Raw genomic sequence first — 16,654 nt, forward strand, 5'->3', positions numbered from 1 at the left:
GATGAAACTGTATACTTGAATATTGCTGAGAGAGTAGATTTTAAATGTTCTCACCACAAAAAGAAATGACAATTCTGTGGCAGGATGGAGCTTTAACTATGCTATGGTGATAATCATTTTGCAATAAACAAGTGTATCAAATTAACACATCGTACACCTTAATCTTACACAATATTATGTACAATTATATCTCAAAAAAGCTGGAAATATTGATCAAACACTGGCTGCATCAAGCCAATTTCTGTTGCCATGATTACGTTACCTCCTACTTTTCTCTGTCATTTCCATGTCTGTCTATCTTCTATAAGCATACTCATAATTATATTCAGGGCCTATTCAGATAACCTGGGATAGCTCCTCCTCTGCAAAGACCTTAATTCTAAGTAACTAAAATTCACCTTTTTCTCACATAATAAGTTAGGGGACATAGGATGTAGACGTATCGTTTTAAGGGCCATTGTTGAGCCCACTACAGAAATATCTTTGGTTGACCATGGAAAATTCTATACAAGTATTCAAATCAAAGAAGGACAGTCAGAATTATATCTCTGGGAATCATGTTGTTATGACATCTTCATCTGCGGCCACCCCCTGGTGACTCTGAAGAGAACCACTTCCAAGACAAGACAACACATGAAGGATGGACTGAATCCTTCCTCCCCTGTCCCTATGCATTTCCTACCTCTAAAGTCCTTGTAATGAAAGCTAACTCTCTTTATTGTTTGGGCACATTCGAGTTTGAGATTCTTTTCTTTTCAGGACTGAAGGCTTCACACTGTTGAAGTTCAAACACTTCACAGCCCTCTCAAACCACTCAGATAATCTAACTATGCAAATTTCATAGATAATGAATCCGAGGTATGGTAGACGCTAATGTTCCTCCGAAAAATGTGGTTTACCAGTGAACAATCATATTAATTACTAACTAGGTGTGTGAAAGGTCAGTTCCCTTACTGCACTACAGGCCTAATGTCAGGGAGCAATTGGTATGACCCGACCATGGGATCAGGTGGAAGCACGTCTCCAGGAATGACCACAGTCTTGCTTCAATACTTTCCGTCCCACCCACCTCCTGAAACTTTTGTTTTTTTGAGATTGAATAAAAAAACAAACAAACAAACAACAACAAAAAAAACACCACTAAAACTACAACTAGAATCCTTGCCAAAGGCTCTGTTTCTGCAGAACCTGAGCAAAGAAATTAAATTTAGAAAACTGAAATCAAGTGTCAAACATCATAGAGCTAGACAATAAGTAAAATCAGATTTCAGCCCCAAGTTAAAATTAACTTGGTCATTATGGCATTATGTTGTCTAGCCATTTTAGAAAAATTTGGTGATGGAAGAATCAAGCACTGTGGCTTACCCAGGATTCCTAACAGTTTGCTTCATTCTAGAAACCACAGCCCAAAGTAAATGGCACAAAATCAGAAAAGAAAATACGTATTCTACCCATTAGTTTTCCTAAGGTTTCTTTCATGTCCCTGTTCCTCAAGCTGTAGCTAAAGCGGTTCCTCATTTGAGGAAACACAATGTACATCACTGAAGCCACTGCAGTCTTCCTGGAAGCGTCAGTCACTGTAGATGTAATATACACCCCAAAAGCGGTTCCATAGCACAAGGACACAACTGACAGGTGCGACCCACAGGTGGAAAAAGCTTTGAGCTTCCCCACAACTGATGGCATTCTCAAAATGGAGGAGACAATTTGAGTATAAGAGAAAATGATTCCACACAGAGGAATGCCACCAAATAGTCTAGCCACAAAATATATCAGGAAGTTATTAATGAAGATGTCAGAACAGGCGAGCTTGATGATGTGAGCAAGTTCACAGAAGAAGTGGGGGATTTCCAGGTCCCCGCAGAAGGACAGCGGCAGTGCCATCAGACTGTGCAGCAGGGCGACCACAGTGCTGAGGAGCAGGAAGAGTACAACCAGCAGAGCACAGAGACGGACGTTCATGACAATCATGTACTGTAACGGGTGACAAATGGCCACAAAGCGGTCATAGGCCATTGCTGCAAGGAGGAAATTTTCAAATCCACCCCAAAACAGGACAAAGCCAATCTGGGTGAGGCAGCCTACAAAAGTGATGCTCTGATTCTGTGTCTGGATGTTCACCAGCATCTTTGGGATGGTGGTTGTGCTTATACAGATGTCAGTGAAGGACAGGTGGGAGAGGAAGAAGTACATGGGCGTGTGCAGGTGGGAGTCGGAGCTGACGGCCAGGACGATGAGCAGGTTCCCCAGCACGGTGACCAGGTACATGGACAGGAAGAGCCCGAAGAGGGGCTGCAGGTCTGGATCATCTGTCAATCCCAGGAGAATAAATTCTGAAACCTCTGTTTGGTTTCTAGGTTCCATGGTGTTGATGAATCTGGTGGAAAGATGGAGTGAAAATAAAATAAAAGGAATGGTTCCCAGGCATCGAATGGGAACGTGACAGAAATGTAAACTCTTGGTACCACTTCAGACTTACGGCTGGCACACTTTGGGGGTGATCACCAGCAATATATGTTTTATCAAGCCCTCTAGATGAATGTCATATATGCTAAAGTTTCAGAACCTGTGCTTAAATAAAAAGAAAAAAGATACCTCTACGTATATTGTGAAACCTAGAGACTATTCAAATCTTTCCCTCTGCTAATTTGTCCTGCCATCATCATCTCTCAGTCTTTCTCTTCCCTCTACTCCCTTTACTGGTCCAAATATTTATTGGTCGCCAGCTCTGTTTCCCACCATGTATCCAGTGCTGAGACTGAAATGAAGAATAAGACATGGTACTTCCTTCAGAAATATTTCTTGCCTTTGAACAATCAGAATTGTGAGAACGGGGTTATAAATCTGTCTTGTAGAGAACCAAACTTTGATATACTCAGTCAGAATCATCTGACGGGCTTGTCAAATTATGGGTGAGTTAGATCATATGATCACCCATTTCCCCACGGGGACACTTAGGTAAAGTGAGGTTACGTTACGGACGCAAAGAACACAGTAGGAGGCAAAGACAAGGTCTCAGTGCATGATGTCTGTTTGCCCAATCATTGCTAATGCCTCTGGATAATAGAGAATGTGCATTCCTCAGTCATCACTCACATTCCATAAGCTCCCTTACAATGTTTAATATATTCATCTTAAACAATAATCCAAGTATTTTCTTTTCTCTACAAGGTACATGCACCTCAAGGTAAGGTATGCAGATCATGTATTTGTCTAAGTATGTGCTCTGCACCTGAGGATAGATTTAAAACAGTTGCCTATAAACTTGAAGCTCATCAAACTCTCCCATGAAACGCTACTCATCTGCATTAGTTATTAATTCTAAGAGGCTGGGCAAACGTCAATGACATTCTCTATCTTATCCTAAAGGGATTTCGCCACCTAAGATGATAGGTAGCCTATTATTTAATAATAAAAAAAAATCAACAGCTAGATAATGAAAGAAAGAATAGGCTCCCCCAAAATCGATGAAAATGACAACAATTCTTGGTACTCGGAAGACAGACACAAGACAGACATATGATACTTATAAGATAATTAAGCATCCCAACACAGTGTCCCTGTGAAAGTAGTGGCTTTCTGTGCCTGAGGGAGACAGAAGTGGCCGTGACAGCCTTCATCACTTGGTGTATCACTTAGAATCAAACAATGAATTCAACCCAGACAGGCACTGTCGTTGTGAAGGGGCACAGCGTTGACCTACATGACAAGTCTGGTGTTCTTATTTGTATAATGGGAAGTATCATAAAATCTTATGGGGATGTGGCAATGATGAGAAATGAATGGAAGAAAAGCATCTAACACAGCACTCAGCATGTGATACCCTTGTATGGACGTTTCTTATTGTATTAGTGTTTCTCTGCCATGAACAATGAACGGCACCTTGCATATTTCACTCCTCACAAGGAAGTAGGTGGTTGAGGCAAGTTAAGGTAACACAAGCGTGAGACAGAATATCCCTAGCATGACAACTACAAATTTCAGGGAGAGCACTGTGAACTGAAACTCCAGCTGGGAGCATGTATCATGCACAAAAGGAGTCAAGGTATCATCAGTGACATCAATATTCTTTTGATATGGACATAGGATAAAATATGTAGCAATTAAAATGAATTAAATAATAAAATGAAGTAGACAGACAAAGAATGAAAACCCATAAGAAATACTTTTGAAAGACATCAAGTGTATATCATTAGAAAATTTTAAATATATTTTGAACCTTCATAAGTAATGGTCCATAATAAAAATAAAACCGTGTAGGTTTAATTTACCATGAATTATTCAAGCAAAAAAAAATATACAGAGATAACAATGAAAGACTGGGTACCCACCAATCAAGTATCAGATTCACACACTTCATCCTCTTGTAGGTGTTTTGATTGCAACAAATAATACAGGTACATGTGACGCCCCCACATCATGTATTGGCACAATGTTGATTCTTTTCCTTCCTCAGGGGAACCATGACATGAACTTCTTATATGTCATTCCCCTGCAATTTTTACTATGATTAGTACTATTGTTCCATAACTTACTGCATTATTTCGCATTTTGAAAGCTTTATATAAAAGAACTGTGCAGTACTTGCCACTTACATTTGGCATTCTTATTTAATGTATATTTTCTTTATGTTGATATAGTTATCCCACCTGATTAATTTTAATTATGGGAGAGTATTCCAGTATATTGTTTCATCATGTTTTATTTCTCCGTTGCCTAACTGATACACCTGTGGTATATACGTTATGGTTATTGCCTTTTATCTTACCTATGTTTATGAGTACATATATAATATAAAGCAATGTGTGGGGGATATTATCACATTCTCGAAGATGTTGTCTTTAGGTCTTTAGGAAAGGGAGAGCAAGAACTGAAGGGGATACAAAAGAGACGCCTCCTGTATGAATATTATTTTTTTACTTTATAAAAAAGGCCTGAAGGTGATATAGCAGAATGTCAGCATTTGTTAATCCTGGAATAAGTTGATGGTGGTCATATATGTTTTGATTTACTGTACTATCTCTGCTGTTCTTATATAAAATACTTAATTTTATAAAAAGAAACAGGTGTACTAGGAAGGCAGCTGGCTTTCTCTGTGTGTCTCCACTTTCCCCCCTGAGTTTTTACAGCCCAGCTTCAAAGGTAATACCAACATTTTTCTGTACAATGGTGTATCATAAAACCAGGAATGGAAATCAAAGGTAAACATGACCCCTTCCCTGACCACCACAAGAATTCAAGTAAATGGCGGAAAGTTTGCTAACAGTCATTATGTTTTAGAAGGGGCAGATTTCTGTTCAGGAGGATAATAGGTTTTTCCACTTTATAGAGAAAATGGGAGAACAGCAGATTGAGAACTGGCTGAATATCAGTACACAGCTACATGGGAACTTGTTAACAAGAAGATAGCTGGGCTGGAAGCTCATGAGACACTGTGTTCTGATCATTTCTTGCATATACTCTCCTAAAATGCTTCCCCTGGATGACACTGTAGTAAACCACCTGCACTCTCATTTCCAAATCATTAACTGAGGGAGTTTAATTACCTGGCTGGCATCGGTGTGGAATAACGCGTGACCTGACATCTGGGTATTATGACGAGCTTTGTCCACAGGAAGGGCAGAGAGACCAAGTGAGGTAATGGGTTCCCGGTCAAGAAGGCTCATGTTTGGGAGGAAGCTCAGGGGTGCTTCTTCCTGAGTAGGAACGGGCTGTTGAGTGAGGTGGTCACAGGCTGCCTCTTTACAGTTTTTATATCCCGAGGGATCAATATCCAAAGCTCCTCATTAGACAAACATTTTTAGTGTCATTCTGATCCCTGGGCACTGCAAATCCTTGAAGACCGACACAACGAGAGAAAGAACTTCATGATAGCTAATCCCAGACCCTGTTGGGCCAGGTTTTCTCCCCACCTGTTCATGCCCACCTCCACTTCACATACCTTAGGCACAAGTACACACACTTCTTTGCTGATAAATTCTAGGCTTTCTTTTTTTTTTTTTTAAGTTACAAACAAAGGCATCTCTTTCTAGTTAACAATATCAGGAAGTTTGATTCCAATTTGAAGTATGAAAACATAGTTTATATAATGGGTATGAATAATATTTTATAAATATAGCTAAATATTGCAAAATTCAAGCACTTATGGGTATTTTGTCTTTAGAGTCATTGAATGTGTCCTGTACCTTAATTTCTGTTCTCTATATTTTGTACAACAGAATCTGATCTAGTCTCTGTGATTAGTTGTGACTATGATCAGTACAGAGAGAGTTCATAGTCCTTTTCTAGACTTTCATAACCATACTTTCCAATTTCCAAAAAATACATTCAGGGCATATTTTGTTTCACTTTGGGGAACTTTTGATTGTATTGTGATTCTTCATTTTGTTTATTTATTTATTTTTAATTGTTGTTTTTTTTTTCCGGTTACAGTTGACAATCAATATTATTTTATATTAGTTTCAAGTGTTCAGCATAGTGGTTAGACATTTATATAATTTATGCAGTAATCCCCCCATTAGTCTAGTACCCACCTGGCACTATAAATAGCTGTTGCAACATTATTGACTATTTTCTCTATGCTGTGCTTTACATCCCTGTGACTATTTTCTAACTACCTATTTGTATTTCTTAATCTCTTCATCTTTCTCACCTAGCCCTTAACCCCCACCCTTTTGAAACCATCAGTTAGTTCCCTGTATTTATGAGTCTTTTTCTGTTTTGTTTGTTTATTTATTTTGTTTATTAGGTTCAAAATAAAAATGAGATCATATGCTGTTTGTCTTTCTCAGTCTGACTTATTTCATTTAGCATAATAATCTCTAGGTCCATCCATGTTGTTGCAAATGGTAAGATTTCATTCTTTTTTATGGCAGAGTAATACTCCATTGTATAAATATACACAATTTCTTTATTCAATCATGTATTGATGGGCATTTTGGTTGTTTTCATATCTTGGCTATTGTGAATAGTGCTGCAGTAAACATAGGGGTGCATATGTCTTTTCAAATTAGTGTTTTGGATTTTGTTGGCTAAATACCAAGGGGTGGAATTGCTGGGTCATAAGGTAGTTGCATTTTTAATATTTTAAGAAACCTCCATACTGTTTTCCATAGAGGCTGCGCCATTTTGGTTTTTGTTTGTTTGTTTTATTAGTTTCAGGTGTACAAAACAATGTAATAGTTAAGAAATTTATCATTTATATCCCTGACACAGCGATAGCCCCCCTCACCCCATCTACTACCCCTCTGACGTCGCACACAGCCATTACATTTCCACTATCTCTATTCCTAATGTTCTACTCCACTTCTTGTCACTATATATATATATATATATATATATATATATATATATATATATATATAATTAAAATTGTAGCTGACATTCATTATTGCTCATTTTCAGCTTCAGGTGTACAGTGCTGCACCAATTTGTCATCCCACCAATAGTCACAACAGTTCCCTTTTGTCCACATGTTCACCAACACTTGTTGTGTATTGATTTATTGACGACGGCCATTCTGACAGGTGTGAGGTGGTATCTCATTGTGATTTTTATTTGCATTTCTCTGATGATTAGTGATGTTGAGCATCTTTTCATACATTTACTGGTAAACTGTATGTCCTCTTTTGAGAAATGTCTATTCAGGTTCACTTTTTAAATTGGATTGTTTGGTGTTTTTTGTGTTGAGTTGTATGATATTTTATTACAAATTTTGGATATTAGCCCCTTATTAGATATATCAGTGGCAAATATTTCTCCCATTCAGTAGGATGTCTTCGTTTTGTTGATGGTTTCCTTTGCTGTGCAAAAACTTTTTAGTTTGATATAGTCTCATTTATTTATATGTTTTCTTTTCTTTCCTGAGGATGTATTTGCCTGAGGAAATACATCAGTAAAAATAATACTAAGGGTAATGTCTGAGAGTTTACTGCCTATATTTTCTTCTAGGAGTTTTACGGCTTCAGGTCTTACATTTAATTCTATAATCCATTTTGCTATACACAAGAATAAATTGTGTATGGCATAAGAATGTGGTCCAGTTTCATTTTTTTTGGTATGTGTCAGTCCAGTTTTCCCAGCACCATTTATTGAATAGACTGTCTTTACCCCAATGTATATTCTTACTTCCTTTGTCATAGATTAAATGACCAAAAGGCATGGATTTATTTCTGGGCTTTCTATTCTGTTGCATTGATCTATGTGTCCATTTTTATGTCAATACAATACCATGCTGTTTTGATTACTATAGCCTTGTAGTATAGATTGATATCAGGTAGCATGATACCTCTAGCTTTGTTCTTCTTTATCAGGATTACCATGGCTATTCAGGGTCTTTTATGGTTTCATATAAATTTTAGGATTACTCCTTCTAGTTCCATGAAAAATGCCATTGGTATTTTGATAGGGATTGAATCTATATATTGCTTTGGGTAGTATAGACATTTTAACTATATTATTTCTTCCTATCCGTGAGCATGGTATATGTTTCCATTTATTGGTATCTTCTTTAATTTCTCTCTTCAATGTCTTATAATTTTCTGAATACAGGTCTTTTACTTCCTTGGTTAAATTTATTCCTAAGTATTTTTTCATTTGATGAAATTGTAAATGGGATCGTTTTCTTAATTTCTCTTTCTGATAGTTCATTATTGGTGTATAAAATGCAACCGATATCTGAATATTAATATTAATACTTTACTAAATTCATTTATAAGTTCTAATAGTTTGTTGGTGGAATCTTTGGGGTTCTTTATATATAGTATCATGTCATCTGCAAAAAAAAAAAGAGTTTTACTTCTTCCTTTCCAATTTGGATGCCTTTTATTTCTTTTTCTTGTCTGATTGCTGTGGCACATGAACATATTAAATTAATTGATGAAAAGTATATAATTAAGTATTAACACGGAGGACCATCTTCACCTATTAAATTAGGGTTGAAATCTCACTCATTCTTTTGAGAATATGAATGAACTGGTAATTCTATTGCTCTGAAAGTGACATTGAAATTTCTCATAACTCTATTAAAAACCAAGTGTCATCACAGAATTGTACACTTGAAACCTATGTAATTTTACTAACCATTGTCACCCCAACAATTTATTTTACAGTTTTGCCTTTCTTTTTTTAATTAGTTTTAGGTGCACAAAACAATGTAATAGTAGATACCTGACCATTGTGCTGTACACCTGAAGCTGAATAATATTGAATGTCAACTATAATTTTATACATATATACATATATATGTATATAAATATATAATTATGTATAGTCATGGGATGTGGAGTACAGCATAGGGAATAGAGTCAATGGAATTGTAACCCCAATAAATTTTAATTTAAAAAAATTAAAAAGTATACAATTCTTAATATATCATCTATATATAACATTGTATTTACCACCCAGATTCGTACACTTGAAATCTATGTAATTTTACTAACCATTGTCACCCTAATACATTTTATCAAAAAAGTAAAAGAATATATACACAGCACCAAAAAAAAAAAAACCAAAATTAAAAATTTTTTAAGAACCCAAGTGTCATAATTTCAACCTATGATCCCCTAGTGTGAAAAAGAAATTGTACACTGACACTATTATGATAAAATTTGGGAAGGCATTTATAAAATTCTAAAGTGTGTCTATATTGATCATGGTCAGATTTATTTACAGACTATAGGTTAAAATGTGCTGTACAAAATACACAGAAAGAAGATTAAGTTTCAGGAAATAGTGACTCAGAAAGAAACATCTCTGAGAGGCTGAATTTTTATAATAGCTTATCTACATTTATAAGTATATTTTTATACCCATATATTTAAACTAGGTTTTCACACTTGAAGTTAGAATCCGGTTTCCTGATATCATTAATTCGCTAGAGATGCCATTGCTTATACCTAAAAAGTGAAGACTAGAGTTCAGTTAGAGAAGGATGGTGTATCCATGTGTACAACGTAGATGAAACAGAAGTGAGAAAAATAGGTAGAGAGAACTGGATGGTGAACACCTAGCCTCACAGTATCAATGAATCAGCCATCCTGAACTTCTCCCTTCTATTCTCTTGGTCTTTGGGGATTTACAGTCTCCTGGGATCCGAATAACAAAGCGTTTGTTTAACGAGGAGCTTTTGATATTAAACCCCCAGGGATGCAGAAACTGCAGATAGTCTCTCTGTGACCACAGCACTCAACAATCCTGCCCATTCAGGAAGCAACACCTGTGCGTCCTCCCAGAGATGATCTCTGTTGCCCAGAAACCTGGGCCTTCACTCGGTTTCTCTGACCTTCTCAGCGACAGATCTTCTATCTCCATCACTCAGTTTCTGAGAAGATGTCAAGTATCCCACAGTGATGCCAGCCAGGTAACCTAAGGTCCCATAGACAATGCTTTGGGCACGAGGGGAGGTGTTTACTACAGTTTCATCCCTGCACAGCTGTGAGGAGAGTCCATGCCTAAGATGATTGATACTAAATCCCCTGTATGACTCATGCCTGTCTGTCTGTCAGTATCATGACAGGTTCTTTGGTACATTTGCAATGATACCCAGCTCTCATCCTGCTAGTCTTTGAATGGCACGAACCATTTTGCTCTGAGCCGAAATCCTCCCCTTCTCAGACATGATGACTGATAGAAAATTCTCTGACATTTACTTGCATCCCTGTGGTGGTGAAGGAAAGAGGTGTTAGCGTCCCCTTAACCTACCATACATCTTCTAAGAAAAACTTAGTGTTATTTTTGTTGAGTGGCTGTGAGGACTCTGGAAAGGGAAGTTTGGACCCAGACAGACAGAGCAGACTCCTTCCTTTGTCCACTTTATAAAAGTACTGAATAGTTTAAATGATAAGAACAGCATTGATATTATAATAATACTTTTAAAATATTAATACAACTATCCACCCTTTTCCAGAATTAAAAAATGTTGGCATTGTGCTATATTCATGCATTTTTAAAAATAAAGGAAAAAAATAATATATGTACAGACGGAACCCCATTTTGTATTCCCTTCGTTTCTTTACAGAGGCAACATTAGTGTGATGGTATCCCGAAGGCATGGTTTCATATTTTATATGCATTCATAAATCCATATATATATACATATAACAGTTATATGTATAATAAAATATTTAATAAATGTAAACAGCATAGTATCTCTCAACTAGGAAATTAGAACATGAATTGTGATGTAACAATAAAGTAGAATATTCTATGGTAGTTAAATAAATGAAATAAAACAATGTATCAACATTAATAAAAATGTATTAACTGCCATAGCCGATTATAAAATGGCAGGTACTCTACTTAGTTACAGCACTTTAAAATGAAAAAAAACACACAAAACACAGTGCATTTGCTGATGGAAAAATACCAAATATAAGAAAAAGTATAGCTGTATAATGTATATCAAGTGAATGTAGTGGTTCCCTCAGGGAAGGAAAAGAATCAATTTGTATAAAGACCTGAGGTGGGACCCTTCAAAAATACCTATTATTTATTTCAATGAAAATACCTAAAGAAAGGATGGTGGAGTTTGTGAATTTGATAACATTGAGTGATGACTATTCAGTCTTTCATTATTATCCTCTATACTTTTTGTTATGCTTGAATACTCCAAAATAAATATAAACATACCTAGGTAGGTTTTAAAATATTTTAAAATTTCTCATGCTGTAGACTTTATATCAAACAACTTTTTCTCTTGTAGGTTTTCATTGCTTGTATTGATTCATAAAACTAATTTATGTTATTATTTAATTCATTTTGGTTGCTTTATATCTACATTAAATGAATATTAATATCATTGATATTTTCTTCCTTTCCCCCACACATGACCAAGATTCCCAGAGGGAATTTCAGCACATAAACCCATCAATGAAATTTGAAGTTATCATGCTAAGAATGTTCTCTTTTTCTTTCTTGTTTCCTCAGCTTGCCCTACCCTGGCAGTTTCCTCCTAGGAGTGAAACATACCATGTACCCGTAGTCAGAAAAAAAAAAAAAAATCACGATATGAAATGTCATTATGAGGGTTCCATATGCTGAGCACAGACCTGGCTGCTGAAAGCCTACTCAATTTTCATCATTGAAATAACCCAATAAAGTGTTATGATCGTTCCCAATACACAAGTGAGAACACTGGGCTTCTCATACAATTGAAGAGCTTCCCCATTCAAAAGGCAAGTGCTGAAGCTGTATTAAACTCAGAGTGCCTGAGTCTAAGATTTACACCAAACAATTGATTCTCTGATGGCCACTTCTGCGTCCCGTAGGAGAGGTAAAACCACTACTGCACGGGGACACGCCTTGTAAGATGCCTGGTGATAGTGTTATCTGACAAGACTCTGTCTTCTGATGACCAAAATGTTTTTGTTACTTTATGCCTTTTTAGGATCCTATACATTTCATCCTTTTTCTCATTCAGCCATCATTCTTTTAATCATATATCACTTATCACGTTAGAGAAAGGACATCCCTAAAGATGAGATCTTGGAATTTTATTCTTATATTTCTGTTTGTTTGAAGGTGTGAAATAATTCTGAAGGAATAAAGCCGTGTCTTCTGTATTCCATTCTAAAGACTTGCCACAATGTGTTACACAGTCATTACTCCATACAATTTTGGGCTGTTAAGTGAGTAGAGGGAAAAGGAGGAGGGAGAGAAAAAGAATGGAGGGAGGAATACGCAGGGTTAAAGATTCGACTATTCACATGGGTTCACAGCATAGATGAGCGTTTTGCAATTGTTCTCAAACTTCAGCATATGTCAGAATCATCTGGAGAGATTGTTAAAGCAGATTGCTGGTCATCACCCCCTGGATCTTATCACCAGTAAGTCTGGAAGGGGGCCCTGTAATTGGCATTTCTAACAAATACTGCTGTGCTGGTGAGGGACCATACATTTATTTTCTTGTTACTCAATGTTTTACATCAGATTCATAAACAACGTGGAACCCAGAAACCAAACAGAGGTTTCAGAATTTTTTCTCCTGGGATTGACAGATGATCCAGACCTGCAGCCCCTCCTCTTCGGGCTCTTCCTGTCCATGTACCTGGTCACCGTGCTGGGGAACCTGCTCATCGTCCTGGCCATCAGCTCAGACTCCCACCTGCACACGCCCATGTACTTCTTCCTCTCCCACCTGTCCTTCACTGACATCTGTATAAGCACAACCACCATCCCAAAGATGCTGGTGAACATCCAGACACAGAATCAGAGCATCCCTTACACAGGCTGCCTCACCCAGATCTGCTTTGTTCTGATTTTTGTTGGCATGGAAAACTTTCTCCTTACAGCAATGGCCTATGACCGCTATGTGGCCATTTGTCACCCTTTGATGTACACGGTCATTATGAGCCCCCACCTCTGCGGGCTGTTGATTCTCCTCTCCCTGCTAATTAGCATTGTGGCTGCGCTGCTGCACACTCTGATGGCTCTGCAGCTGTCCTTCTGCGGGGATCTGGAAATCCCTCACTTCTTCTGTGAACTTGTTCAGGTCGTCAAGCTCGCCTGTTCTGATTCCCTCATCAACACCCTCTTGGCTAATTTTATGGCTAGTATATTCGGTGGTATTTCTCTCACTGGGATTATTTGCTCTTATGCTCAAATTGTCTCTTCTCTTTTGAGAATTCCATTAGCTGGCAGAAAATATAGAGCTTTTTCGACCTGTGGGTCTCATCTCTTAGTTGTCTTCTTATTCTACGGTACAGGTTTTGTGGTGTACCTCAGTTCTGCAGTTACGGATTATTCCAGGAAGACTGCAGTGGCCTCAATGTTGTACATTGTGGTTCCTCAAATGTTAAACCCCTTTATTTACAGCCTGAGGAACAGAGATCTGAAGGGAGCCTTGAGAAAAACAATTAGTAGGATAACTTCTCTTCAGTGATCATGTCATCACATTTGCCCAGGTTTCTAAAGTGAGTCAAAGTGAAAATTATTCCATAGTTTCAAAAACCTAACACTTCTCTCACCAAGGTCTCCTAAAATGATTGATAACATGACTCAGTCCACTTCAAACCAGCTTTGAAATCTGATTTTGCTCTTTGTCTAGCTCTGTGGTGTTTGACAAATGATTTCAACTGTCCAAACTCAGATTTCGGGGTCACGTCCATAGAAATACAGCCTGAGCGCTGGGATCTCGTTATAGTAATTTTGGGGTCGAATGTTCTCAAGTAAGCGTGCGAGAAGGTAGATAAGACAGGGAAAGGATTTAAGCAAGCCCATGGTTATAAGCATAGACTAGCTTCCCACCGAATCCTGTGGTTAGGACCACGAGTTTCACCTCTGATTTAGGCCTTGTGTGAGGCAAGGAAGCTGACCTCTCTTACCCCACAGCAATTAAGCAATTACTGAGTTGTCTCTATGGAACTGTATCTCTTTGGAGCAATACCAGAACCCACCATACTCAGTTTCATTAGCTATAACATTGGTATAATTAGATTAAGTCTGTCGTTTCAGATGATTGTGAGATATTTGAACTTCAAGCTGAAGTCTTCAGTTCTAATAAGAAAAGGAAACCCCAACTCTAATATTCACATAGAAGAAAGAGAGTTATCTTCTATTACAGGTACTTCAGGTATAGGAAATATACAAGAATAAGAGAGTAGGGAGTCATCAGTCCTCTATGAGGTGCTTCTTCCCAGGACTAGTGGTCATAGTAGATGCTGGTGTGAAGGTCAGACATGATGCCCAGAGACAGAAAATTGACTGTCCTTCCCTGAGTCAGTTGACACTTGACCAGTTCATGGTATCACCCAGAAGATATCCCCTTCAATCTCATCACTGAAAATAGGATCACATAGCCCTTCTAAACCTAATTACTAGCACGGAGGAAAATGATTACTATGAAAGCCTTAGACTGACCTCCTAGGGCTAATTCCTTTTTGGGCAGTCAACTCTTATAACCACTAAGCACTTAATACAATACCTGACTATAGTAGTATTCATAACACTTAACAGGTACAATCGTTTTCCATATCTTGCCTATATTCTTACATGTTATAATCCTGTTTCACTCACATATTTTTACCACCTGCTTCATCATTTCTATTTTGTTTACATTGTAACATCTATCAGCAGTTTTTCCAGTCTGAGTAATATAATCAAATCATTAGTTATTGGATAGGCAGCATAATGGTCATCGATCTTTTCTGATACTTTACTTGCTTTGATTCCTTTGGGCTGGTTATTGATAAGAATCTATTTGCATTTTTCTTTATCTCTTTAGTTACCTCTTCTTGCTGCATTTTTTACTCATCTGGTGGAGTCCACACAGAGAAGCATGGTTGCATAAAATCAATTGACTGCCAAGTCTTGAAGAGTTAGCTCCATAATTAGAGCTGTTATGCAAATTTGATAATGTGTGTTCATGAGGAACACAGTTTTTCTATGCAGGAGACATTGAAAGAAAAATGCAACAAGAGAAAAGAGAAGCTGGAAGGGTTAGGGGCCATCATTCTTCCACAACTTCAAATATGTGGGGTCATCAGACAGAAGTACCATTTTGGATGTGTGTGGGAGGACAGGAGGAGTAGGATGGAGGTCTCACAGGAGAATCAAGGGAGCACCCCTTATCTATGGAAGGGGAGGTATTGTGTCAGCACTCCAATGGGAAGACAGCTCCCTGCCTGGCACCCAGGGTGTCTGTCTTCTGGTGCAGAGCTTCCTCCACTGACATCCACAGAACACCTTCAGAGATGAGTCACCTGAGGCCTTTGCAGGTTTCTGGATCTCACCTGGGAACTACTGACTTTGAATCTTTAGGGAGACATCCAAAGGTTAAGTTTTATAGACAAGCACTTTGTGAGTTTCTGATACATTCTGAAGTCTGAGAAACATGACTTGGATGTTCAAAGAACATGGGGGAATGTATTTGTATGAAAGGTTTTTACCTCAATTTTACTTCTTAAAATACCACATACAAAATGGTGTACAAAATGTATCTATAGTTCTTAAAGAGTAGTAATATGATCAAAGCACATATACCTGTTCAAAGTTAAGAATAAATCATAGACTATGCTTGAAGAGTTTCCCAGTCACATTCTCACCATCCCTGTGGTAACCACTATTCTGATTCTATATTTATCATTTATTTTGATGCTTTACTATGTCAAATGCTGTGAAATTGCCAGTATTTGATCATGTATGCTCTACACACTGACATTTTCACAGAATTCAACTGCATCTTCGTATCACCACTGTATGTATACCTACACAATGTATCAGTCTTGTTTTAAAAATAAATTTGCCTGATTTTGAACTTGCTAGAAGTTTAATCTTAAAGTTTGAATTCTATGTCTCAACTAATTTTTGCACCATTGTGCTTTTGGGATTTAAACTTTTTGTTGGGTGCATCACTAATTAATTCACTTTCTAGGCCATACAATTTTACCTTGTGTATGTTGATATCAAAAATAGTTATTCTTTGTGATGTGGATGAAAATTTTAGTAGCTGGTTTTCTGCTATTATGAATATCTCTATTTGAATAATTTCATACATGTTTCCTGGAAGAAGTGAGAAAAAGTTTACATTAGGATTGGAGTTATTAGGGCACATGGGAGTGCCAAAACTCTTTCGAGTAGTTCCAAAGAGTATCCCTAAGTGGTTGAACCAATTTTAATTCCCATGAAAAGTTTCTTGAGATCCACATCACATCCAACA

General features: G+C 37.4%; 2 protein-coding genes across 2 annotated transcripts; one reads left to right on the forward strand and one right to left on the reverse strand.

Annotated features, from left to right (window-relative positions):
- Nucleotides 1–1,392: 1,392 nt before the first annotated feature.
- On the reverse strand, nucleotides 1,393–2,367 carry LOC109436692 (olfactory receptor 7G2-like). Its single transcript, XM_019715443.3, has one exon. It carries the CDS (start codon nucleotides 2,362–2,364, stop codon nucleotides 1,393–1,395), a length of 972 nt encoding a protein of 323 aa, XP_019571002.3. The 5' UTR covers nucleotides 2,365–2,367.
- Nucleotides 2,368–12,913: 10,546 nt separating this feature from the next.
- On the forward strand, nucleotides 12,914–13,879 carry LOC109436693 (olfactory receptor 7G2-like). The gene has a single exon (XM_019715444.3). It carries the CDS (start codon nucleotides 12,914–12,916, stop codon nucleotides 13,877–13,879), a length of 966 nt encoding a protein of 321 aa, XP_019571003.3.
- Nucleotides 13,880–16,654: the final 2,775 nt, after the last annotated feature.

Source organism: Rhinolophus sinicus, chromosome 15, assembly GCF_057876585.1.
Source record: "Rhinolophus sinicus isolate RSI-liver-muscle chromosome 15, RSI-T2T, whole genome shotgun sequence".
Taxonomy (NCBI): Eukaryota; Metazoa; Chordata; class Mammalia; order Chiroptera; family Rhinolophidae; genus Rhinolophus; species Rhinolophus sinicus.

Coding starts and splice junctions, on each gene's coding strand:
- LOC109436692 (XM_019715443.3), bottom strand. CDS start 2,364: ATGGAACCTAGAAACCAAACAGAGGTTTCAGAATTTATTCTCCTGGGA.
- LOC109436693 (XM_019715444.3), top strand. CDS start 12,914: ATGTTTTACATCAGATTCATAAACAACGTGGAACCCAGAAACCAAACA.